The sequence below is a fragment of the Sapajus apella genome, unplaced genomic scaffold (assembly GCF_009761245.1).
Source record: "Sapajus apella isolate SASKATOON/1434 unplaced genomic scaffold, GSC_monkey_1.0 scaffold53, whole genome shotgun sequence".
NCBI classification, from domain to species: Eukaryota; Metazoa; Chordata; class Mammalia; order Primates; family Cebidae; genus Sapajus; species Sapajus apella.
Genome location: NW_022436993.1, coordinates 7389368 through 7401006, shown reverse-complemented (window position 1 = coordinate 7401006; position 11639 = coordinate 7389368). Strand labels below are relative to the sequence as shown.

Here is an 11639-nt window from a genome sequence, read left to right as displayed (position 1 = left end):
ATGAAAAAAAAAGGATCTTTGCAAATTGTTTGCTGAATCCCTCATCTCTGTTTCAAAAAAAAAAAAAAAAAAAGAAAAAAAAGTCTTACGTGTTAATTGTTTTCTTACGGGGACTCTTCTCAAACCTCCCCTTTAGACAATGCCATTTTACAACCCAAACTCCTGTACATGACATGCACAAGTAATTACTGGTCTGGGGTGTATTTGTTTCTTTAAGTGACTGTGGCTGAAAAATTGAGGATAAAAAGAAGAGATCAGCCTTTGAAGTTCTCTGTACATGGAAAAATAAAGCAAAACCAGGTGGAAGGGAAACCACGGATTTGGAAACAAGAAAGGACCAAGAGGTAATTTTCCATACATTTTTCACATGAAAGTATAAGTAATCCTTACAGAAACACTTTTCTCGAGGAGCAGTTGTTCAGAGGACCTAATTAAACAGAGTATGTCAAAGTTTTTCAAAATAAATGAAGTATTCATACATGTGTTAGGTATTATAAGAAAATATGTGTTATTGCCCTATCACTTTCTCTTTCTTTTAATTCTTGTTTTTAAAGATAATGCTACTGACACACTATTTATTGGAAATTCATCAGAGTTACTGGTTGAGATGAGCTAGAGATAAGAGCTAGTCCACTAAAGCAACATACAGATTCACTCTGTAAAAATACTAGCCTTCAAGAGCTTGAGTCTAAACCTCATAACTAAACAGCTGTGTTAACCCACTTATGAGTTACAACAAAAATAACATTCATTCTTCTTTCAAATTATTTAGTATACTAGATTTTACTACTCAAAATCAGCAGCTTTTACATAAATGTTTCATTGGTTATAAAACTCATCCTTATTGCATAAAGAATAAAATTATCAAATAATCTATTTCAGTGAATAACTTTATAATATTTACCTTTATTATCTTTAAAAAAATTGTTTGCTGACTATAAAAAGAAAGAAAGAAATCTCCTTCAATGTCAGTTGTTCAGATTCATATAAGACCTAATTGCCTCATACGCGATAATTTTGCCACCGGTTTACAATTAGCATGCATTGCTCATGCATGAGTTGACCCAATTACATAACAAATTTTGCCTTTGGGGATTTCTCTTGACTGCTTGTCTTCTGTCCACCATACAACTCAATTTCACACTGTCAGCAGCCTGAACATGGTTACAGTCAGTCTCTGTCAAAATGATTTATTTAAATTACAAACAGAGACCAAATCCCTAGATAATTGTCCCTACCCTCAGGTTCACCCTTGCACTCAACCCAACTTTGAATCAAATCTTTTAATAGTCCATAGACACTGCTATTCAATTATTAGGCAATGTTTAGTCCTGATAATCTAATATTGTTGAAGCTAATTCACAAAATCTCAGGGAACTAAATCAGCAGTATCCATGTGAGCTTATTAATGGGCATATAATTTATTTTACATTCTAAGAAGTCAGTGAAAAATTATGTAGTGTAGCCAAAGAGCTAAAAATAATTATATTGCAAGATCAAATTACAGAGAGATCACTTTTTTGGTATAATTTTTTTTAAGTGTCACTCAGCTTTTTTGTAAAGTAGACAAGCATTTCTTATTAATGGGTATGTGGAATTGAAAGTGGTAGCCAAAAAGGGTATTTGGGAAAGAAGATAGGTAACCAAAATTGTGAATACTGACAAGGTAAGGGAAATCACATAGGACAGGTGAAAACACTAATGTCTATAGACCAGTGATCCAGGAAAACGGGGTTTTAGAGACTCTCACTGAAGCCAACACACAGAGGTACATACACAGATACACACACACACACACAGACATGCAAAATTATTTTCTCCATTTGTCAAGAACATGCAGAAATCCTGACAAATCAAGTAACGGTATACTCACTATTTCAGTCAGTTTGTAAAACGCAAGATTTTGTCTTCTGGTGTTTTGTTTTGGTTTTTTTTCTTTCCCCTTCATTTGATATTTCTCTTCTCTCTGAAATAAATTAGAAAATAAACACCTACGTTTTATCTATGGCACAAAGTCTGTAAAAGTCTCTTGGGGTTTGACTTTACCATTTTATTTCATAATTTATCCCCAGATAGTCTCAGCTATTTGAAAGCGCAGCTGATATTAGTGGGTAAACAGGCAGAATGAAATTTTCTCAAGGCTAGCCCGAGTCCCTTGAATGTCCTGTGATGGTTCTGCTTTGAGGTCCTGCTGCAGGTCCCCTGAATGCATAACTTGTAAACTTGAAGGTGGGAACCACCTGAAATTAGAAAGAGCCTTTACAGTTACTCACATGAGCTAGCCCTGTAACAGCCCTATAAATGGGTTTTTTGGTTTTTTTTTAATGCCATGAGCACAGTATTCCACAATTCCTACTTGGACACTGTCCCCTAAGAACATTTTCCTAAAATATTGGTAAATAAAGAAAATGTGATATACACAGCTATTTCTGCCATTTCTCAAATTATACCCAAGAGTTTGGGGCAAGGAGAGGGTGGATGGCAATTAAGTGACACAGTTATGAAAATCTGTGGGGCAGGGCTTTCTGGCACTGAGTTCCTAAGTCAGTGCAGAACACATTGGCTTTCAGGGATACACTTTAAGCAAAACCTGGACTTCTAAACATTATCTTCAATTAAATGATTTGGCTGGATTTCCTGACTTCCCATAAAAATTGTTCCCAAGCCTAACATTCAATTTCATAAGCAACCAAACTCCATCTGAATATTAATACATTCAATGAGATGAAGACATCTTCTGAAATTTCACAGGGGAAAAATATGACTTTCCTTTATTTTAGAAGCCAAGTCCTTTTTCTTCCTAGTCATTTAGTCATTTCTGAAATCCTGCCTCTTTTCCTGTTTTGTTCTGTAGCGATACTAAGTGGGTAATACAGCAGAAGAATTTTAAATTGCAGTATTTAATAAATCTCCCATGTTCAATATGTTGTCATTTATAGCTACCCAAAGAAAGGAGGCAAGCTCACCCACTCTCACCTCTTTCATCACACACAATTTGAAATTTATGGTTGTATTTTATCCCACACCTTAGTAACATATGCAGACTGAGTGGTCATTTCCAAATGATTTCAAATCCTTGACAAATGAACATGAGAGTAGCTGAAAAAATATCAAAACATTGACACAGACATAAGCAATCAAAAATGCCCATTCATCCGTAACATATTACCCAAAACACCTAAGAGTTGTCGTTAAATTCACTGCTTTATGTCTTTATACTCTCTTTAGTCCAAGAGAGATTAAAGGCAGCTAAGAAAGAGCCACACAATATTTAGAGACACAGTAAACTAGAAACAAAGAAAATTAAACACAGGGAAACATAAAGATAGGAAAGACTGCCAGTGTTAGTTAACCTACCTACATTAACCTACATTAAACTTGGTGCTCAAATGCAAGACTCATAAATTTCATACCCCTAACAATTTTCAGGATTATAATTTCCCTGCATCTCTAGCCGGAAGATTCTGGGGTCTTTCTAGTCTAGACACTTTCTCACCTGTTTCCTCTCGTAACAGAAACAATCCAGCCACTGTCAAAAAGTATCTGTTGGATTTTAGCCAATATTGTTCAGTGGGTTTAGATTAAAGTAATATGGAAAACTGGACCTGCCAAAATACTACTTTTTGGATCAACCCAAGTTTCTTACAGAAAAAGATCCTTGAGTAATATGGAAAACCTAGTGAGGTAAGGGAAAAAGTTCATGAAGTTGCAGTCTTATAAATGAGTAATAAATTCACCAGACCTCAGAACACTTAACAGCCTCCCTTCCTCAAGAGTTGCTCCCTAACAGTAATATTATGAAGTCTGTATTTTTTACTGCTACTCAGATATTTAATGTGCATCATCTAAGAGAACTACTTATAAACTGCTATGGCTGCTAACATCAAGACATTGCAAAAAGTTTTTTTTAAAAGAAGATGTTGCCTAAATTACATGCTTTTAAAAATCCGTGTTGTCTAAATAATAGGCTTAATCTAAATGGTGTGTTTTATACTGCTCTCTATATAACATACCATATACGATAGACGTAGATTAATACATACCTGTGTTATAAGGGTTTTTTGCATAATTAAGAATGGATCTGCAAACAACCTCTGGTATTGAATAAAATGCATAAGCCTGTTAATGATAAAGGTTGGTAAAATGATCAGTTCTTTTCTAATTAAACATGAATATTGACTAAATTTGAATCAAAATTAAAAGGCTTACCTTTGGTCAGCTGCAATTCTTGTGTTAGCTGTCAGGTGGATGTCTTAAGTAGAAATGTTTAGTTCCTTTTGAAATAAAATTCTGTGATTGTTGAAGATGTGTGATATAACTGTTTTGGGCAAAATTATTTTTTAAAGAAACATTTCCCAAAAATAATCCAAAGAAAGAACTGTTATTAAATGTAGCTGCCGCTGAAATAGATCTTCGATTTGCGTTTTTGAAAACAAACATAGGTTTTTGATTTAAGGAAAGAATAAACAGGAAGAAAAATTAGGACAGTGATCTTCAGTATTCATTACTGGTGGATTATTGGGATGGGGTAGAAAAACTAAGGAACAAATGTCATGAAATCTTAAAATTCAACTCTTCTTCTTCAAAGGAAAAAGTCCCTACTAATATAAAATGTCCATTTAAAGAGAAAAACAAAATGTGTATCTTGCATCCTCTTACTTTCTAACAAATTTTTAACATGAAATAATCCTGGTTTTGAACTTTTGACATATAAAAAGTTTTTTCTCAAATTACATAGAATTCTATCTGCAAATTGTATATGTTTGTATATATATGTGTATGCACACATATATAATATATATACACACATATATACATGTATACATACATCTCAATGATGACCAAATATCAGTGAGTTTAAAACCATCTGCTAATTGAACATGTCCTGGAAATTAAGGCTACATCCGTTATAACACCTAGATATACACATTTTAGTGACTTTATAAGTGACGCACAAAATACAGTTCTCATGAAAAGTGGTATGTGTGTTACCTGTTGCTCATACTTTTATGTTGCCCACACATTTGTTAATTTTCATTCATATTAACTCTTGGATATCTAATACTGAATTAATTTTTGTGAAAAAAAATACATCTTGACACACTTCATATAATATTTTGGAAGAAACATAATCACAGGTGTGAATTACAAAAAGTAAGAAGAGCTGTTTATCAGCCTTTAAAGTACTGAGCCTTATTTAATAAGTATCAGCCTTATTAAAGTACTGAGTTAATACCTCCTTAATGTATTTTTAACTGCTAGTCTCCACTTTCTCTTTCGTGGACACTCTATTACTAAACAAGGCACAGCTTCAAGTCCAAAGCAACTACATATATAAATGTTTATTTCAAAAGTAAGATGTAATATCTGATTTCAACAGATATCTAATTCAAATTATGAAATCGTATAGACACATATACATCAAATAGATTTTTTTAAGATTCTTAATCTTATGTATATTTTATATGTTTATTCACAGCCAAAACTTAATTTTCAAGTTTCTTATTTTAATTATAAAAGGCCTCTTTTGGAAAAATTCAAAAGCTGAAAACCGTTCAAAATGGAATAAGGAGATCTTATATTAGGTAACTAAGCACTGGGCCCTAGAAAACTGTGATAGAACCAGGGGGCAGGGTTTACCAGATGAAATTGGCATAGTCTACGCGTGCACTGAGTACCACTCGCACCCCACAGCAACACACACACTTCCGAGTCACCCGGCCTCCCTTTCTCATCCAGAAACACACGTCACAGCCAATATGCTATTGAATAAACAGGCACCTACGTTACTGATTTGTTCCTGAGTCCTCTTCAGTCTCTGTAACTCAGGAGTGTCCGTGACGATGCTGAAGCCCCTCCCTTTGCTTTCTTCAAAATCTCTTTTGTACTTGACCTAACAAGAAGGGGGAGAAGAAGAGTGAACTGAAGGATCACAAATCCCACTCAGGATAGGCTGGGCCAGTGAAGCTGCTGGAATTGGAAACAATGGCTAAAAACACAGGTCTCAGTGGAGGTGCAGTTAAGAACCAGCAGGAAACAGCCAGGCTACCTGGTTTGTGTCCCAGAAACTCCACCAACTATCTATCTGACTTTACGCAAGCTCTTTAACCACTCTGTGCTGTCAGTGGTGTCAACTGTACCGTGGCAATAACAACAATGGCTATTGAACAGGATAAAGGGATGGCATCAAGTTGTCCGATCCCAGCTGATAGAAACAAGCACTCCCCATAGCTATTACGATTATCACCATTAATAGCATTATCACTATACAAGGAAAGAAAATGTGGAAAAAGAAAGCTAAATCTTCTTCTACCCTGCCCACTTGTCAGTGAAAGAGCCTCATTTGGAGTCTGAATTGCCCTGTGGAGGAGGGAGACGAAGAATCGACAGCTAACCCTGTCCAAGAAGTTTTCATTCGACTTCAGAAGGCAAACATACGGATACGATTACACAATGCTGTATTGCCAAATGGCAAGTCTATAAATGCTTATGAAAATATTTATAAAATAGGCCACACCTAGAGATTTTAAAAAGCTGCTCACACATGCCCTTGGCATACTGTGTGCTGAAGTAGGGAAGATTTTTTTTCAGTATTTAAATAGACTTCTTTTCTAATTACAACCCAATGGAGCTGAATTTTACTGCTTCCCCAGGGGCCTGGAACAGCTAAAGCTTCATCTTACAGAATCCCATCTCCTGTTATTAGCATATTGACAATAACTGTCACACCAGTTGAAGATTCAGCTTGTTAATGATATCACTCTGACTGTTCTTGTTTAAAGCCTAAATATCAAGAAACATGGAAACACATTTTGATAACCCATAGAATCCCCATTTTGCATTCAAAATTACAAACCTCCAGTTAACAAATTGATCATTAAAATTAAGTAAGCTCATTTAGGGTCGATTATTCAACATGATTCTGTTAGTGTAGTCTCCTGCAGAAGTTGAAAGAAGTTTGTTTTGTTGAACATGGAATGGCTGTTTCTGTTGAGTCGTGTCTGTATTTAAATACCCAATTCTACCAAGTATTATTATCCTCAACGATACTGCAAGATTTTCTTTTACCAGACAAGCTTGAAAGAAAAAAAAAAAAAACACATTAAAAAATCTAGATACTCTCATCACATTGAGCTTAAGAATATCTAATATCTCTCTCCGTACTTTCGATTAGTAAAACCACTAAACCCCTTACTTTATTCCCGTAAGTAAAAGGCCAAACTACAATGTTTTTCTTCCATGTAAAATGCTGAGAGATTAGCCTTCTCACCCTCCATCTCCCAGCATGGGTAAAGACCCACATGCTGGCACGTTCTCAGTGTCTTATGCCTAACTAAGCAGGCAAGCTATTTAGCTTTGCTGGTAGTAAGCACTAAAGGCTCAGAGTAGCAAAATCATGAAAGTTAAAAAGACAAGAAGGTTGGAATAGCAACAGGCATGAAGATAAAAAAGAAATGCCTGTGAGACAAGTTCTAACGTTTCCAACAACATTCTCAGGGAAGGCACAATCACATACTCGTTTTGTTACTGGTTTGTATTTTTTTTAATAGCAATTTCCAAAGACAGAGGTGAAAAGAAAAACCATTAAATTCTAGAATCATAGGCATTTTTGGTTTTTTCCTTTTTGTTTTGGCAGCGATAGGGTCTCACTATGTTACCCAGGATGGTCTTGAACTCCTGGCCTGAAGTGGTCCTCCTGCCTCAGCTTCTCAAAGTGCTGGGATTGCTGACATCAGCCACCACCACACCCAGCCTAAGATCACAGGTTTTGAGCTGATTATCATTCAACAATCCTTTCTACATTCACAAGACACAAAAGAATCATCTGACTTTGGCTTGCCTGGTTGGGTGACTAGTTTTGAGAAGTGTATAATCACCTCTATAAATGGCTTGCAGAGTGTTGCAGGATTCCTATTTCTTTTGAATGGTGTGAAACACAGCCAAGCCTCTTACCCTCTCAGCACCAGTTCAAGCACCAGCCCACCAGTATTTCTTTACTACAGATAGGGAAACTCTGAGTCTCTTGTCAGCTCTCTCTTCCACACTCCCACCCACTTTCATCCCATCTACTTAGGTCTAATTTTAAAAGCTGTCTCAGATGGTTTGTCAGTCATGTGTAGTCTGATTCTGGGAGGCAAGTGGATATAAAAAGAAAACAGAGGACAGAGGGAAGTAGGAGGATGCCTCCCTCCAATCTCATGTGGCCCCTTTGTCCTCACATGACCTCATTGAGGCAAAGAGGACACCACAGACCTGTGACTGATCTTGGGAGGGCCGCATCATCTAGCAAGCATTCAGGAGCCTCAGCGCTGGGACTCTGGCAGGAGCTCTTGGGAAAGGGGTTGTGTAGTTTATTTGTGCCGCTATAAAGGAATACCTGAGACTGGGTAATTTACAAGGAAAAGAGGTTTATTTGGCTCATGGTCCTGTAGGCTATGCAGGAAGCATGGTGCCAGCATCTGTTTCTGCCTCAAGAAGCTTCCAATCATGATGGAAGGTGAAAGGGAACCAGCGAGTCACATGGCAAGAAAGGGAGCAAGGGCAGGGGGATGTGCCAGGCTCTTTAAACAACCAGCTCTCACGTGAACTCATTGTTGTGGGGAGGGCACCAAGCCATTCCTGAGGGTTCCACCCCCGTGAGCCAAACACCTCCCCCTAGGCTACACCTTCAACACTCAGCATCACATTTCAACATGAGATCTGAGGGGGGACAAACATCCAAACCATATCAGGGGTGCTCTGATGTTATGGACTGGCTAGTTTAATTGGCTGTAAAAGTGGAGTTGCTGACTACCATATGGCCACCATCCAATAATGTCAACACAGAGGCAAGCAGAAGAGTGACTGAGATAGAGTCCTGACATCACCATTTAAGCATCTGAATTTAACTCTTCCCAATGCCAGAAACACCAGATTTGCCAAGTTATGTGAGCTAATCAACTCTCCCTTTTACAATCAAAAGAATTCTGATGAACACAACCAGGCTTTGTATACATGTGTTGTACACACGCACAACAAGGCCCCCAGAAATACAAATATGTAAATTTATCCTCATTGACTTCTATGCCCTGATTTTTCCTATGTGTGTTACAAGATGTAACAGTTTAGATAAACAGCAGATTCTATCATGGAAAGAGCATTGCTTTCGTGGATAATCCTTTGCTCATTCAGCAAATCTTTACTGAGCCCCTACTATGTGCCAAGAGCTGTTCCAGGTATAGAATAGTCAATGCAGCAAAGAAAAGTCAATGTTCCTGCCCTCGTGGGGCTTATGTTAATTACAATGCAAGAGTTGGAAAAGACTCAAGACCTATGTAGGTCATAAATGGTATGTTAGTGGGAAGCACTAAGAAAGAAAAATAACAAGGCAAGGGGACATGAAGTGTCAGGCAGGCTGCCCTTCTAGACAGGGTGGTCAGGGAAGTGCCCAGTAAGAAGGGGGCACTTCGGTAAGGCCTCAAAGAGGGAGGAAGAAAGCCACACAGACCTCTTCAGGGAGAGCTATGCAGGGAGAGGAAAAGACAGAGCAAATCCCTAAAGCCCTTTAGAAAGGTCAAGGAAGGCCACTGTGTCTGGAGCAACCTTAGGGGGAGGGAAGAAAGAAAGGACTGCAGAGAGTGGTCACTGGGCTTTGCATGCCCTGAGGATGTTGCCTTCTCTTCCATGTGAGACATGGGGCCCATGGAGGTTTGTCAGTGGAATAGTGGCATGACCTGACTTGTGTTTTAAAAGGCTTTCTCCGGCTGCTGCCCTGCAAACTCCTTGGAAGTGGGCAGGGCAGAAGCGAGAAGCCCAGGTAGGGGCAGGCAATGTTGGTCCCCTTCCCCAGTCAGCCACTGTCAGAGAACTGTCCCAGGACCACAGAAGAAAGCAAAAGTTCTTGGGCCCAGCCTCAGGTCCCTGTCCCCCAAAGATCCCACCAGGCATGCTACATACTCTTATCAGAACGGGGCAGAAAGGACAAAGAAAAGAAAGGACAAGAATTAAGTCACCAACCTGAGCTCAGAAAGAGAATGTGCCATAACTGGGAAGTAATGCAGTCTTATCTCCCCAGTCTGATCCCTTCAAGACTGAATAAAGGCACTTTGAAAATGCACTCAAAGTCAAATGTGAGAAATTCACACAACAGGCAACTGCTTTGCCATATTTGCCTTCAGAAGTAACTTTAAAATGTCTTATTTCAAATAATATAATATGGACATTCTATGTACATATGTGTTGACATTCTATGTGTCTGTTTGTGTATGCTGTATGTGTGCTCAAAAACATGATATGCATGTGTACATATATATAACTTCCTGCAGCACAGATAAGAATGTTAAAGAATCAAGAAACCTGAATTTAAACCTGATTCTTTTTTGTGATCTTAATTTGCTCTATTTGTCTAACACTCCTGATCCTCGGTTAGAAAATAAAACAAGAAAATACGCAATGTGCTACATATCAAATGAATGTTTGTAAGGTTAAAGTAAATAACGAGTGAAAATACCAAGCAAGGATATGACTCTTCAGCAAATATCAGTTTCATTCTTTTCACTAAAGTTTAAAAACACCTTTGCTGCGAAAGTATGTACATTTCTGCCAAAGTGTGCGCCCTCAGTGATAGTTTGTGTCTGAAGTCATCAGTCAGTAGCCCTCCCGAGTTCATGCAAGGTGAAAGCCTGGACACCGGGGCGGTTCTGGCCCAGCTTAAGGAAAAGGCTCACAGTGACTAAAAAGGAAGACTCTTGAAAAACAAAATAATGGGCTGAGTGGCCAATGGAATTACTTGCTAACACTGAGATAGAAGTTCTCTTCCCCAAATGCTGCAAGCAACAGCATTATAAAACATCAGTAAATGGAGACAATGGGATCCACTAAAGAGAAAGGCCACTGTTAGGGAGAAAGCCATCGCTGATGAAGGAAGTAATTGGGATCTGAGACTGGTGAATTGTTGAGTGACAAATGAAAAGGCGATTAAATAACACTTGGCAATGAAGTCAAAGATGGGCACATCCTATAGCTCACCAGCTCTATACCAGATCATGCTTCTCTCCAACGAGAGAGCATCTGGAGACCTGGGCCGACATGTTCTTAATAATACTGTTTCTATTTTTAAACAAACAAACAAAAAAGAAACAACCTAAATCTCCATCCACAGGAGAATGAATAATCCAATGTAATATTATCTAAGAGTTAAAATAAGTGAACCATGAATCCATATGGATGAATCTCAGAAACATTATATTGAGGGGAGGAAAAAGCAAGAAATGTAGACACAGGGCCGGCATGGTGGCTCATGCCTATAATCCCAGCACTTTGGGAGACCGAGGTGGGTCACTTGATGTCAGGAGTTCAAGACCAGCCTGACCAACACAGCAAAACCCCGTCTCTACTAAAAATATAAAAATTAGCTGGGTGTGGTGGTGCACACCTGTAGTCCCAGTTACTCAGGAAGCTAAGGCAGGAGAATCACTTGAACCTCGGAGGTGAAGGTTGCAGTGAGCTGAGATCCAGCCTGGGTGACAGAGCGAGACTCTATCTTAAAAAAGAAAATGCATACCCCAGGTGGCGAACGTGTGGTGGGAGGGGGCTTGATAACACAGCATTCAGGGGAGTGATGACAAGATCTGCTCATGGAAAAATGTGCAGCTTCCATG

General features: G+C 38.4%; 1 protein-coding gene across 3 annotated transcripts in view; it reads right to left on the bottom strand.

The window, feature by feature from the left end:
- Nucleotides 1–11639, bottom strand: part of NEBL (nebulette) — a 690461-nt gene that overhangs the window by 482455 nt on the left and 196367 nt on the right. Inside the window, exons 1-2 of one of the 3 annotated variants that reach the window (XM_032244114.1) lie at nucleotides 3027–3981; nucleotides 1874–1966 (exon numbers count right to left, since the gene is read on the bottom strand). Coding sequence is in view for 1 of the 3 variants with exons in the window: in XM_032244129.1 (XP_032100020.1) it covers nucleotides 5786–5893 (108 nt within the window). In the remaining 2 variants the exon portion in view is untranslated. Of the gene's footprint in view, nucleotides 1–1873; nucleotides 3982–5785; nucleotides 5894–11639 lie in introns of those variants that run through there. The other 2 variants (XM_032244129.1, XM_032244113.1) reach the window with 2 other exon arrangements.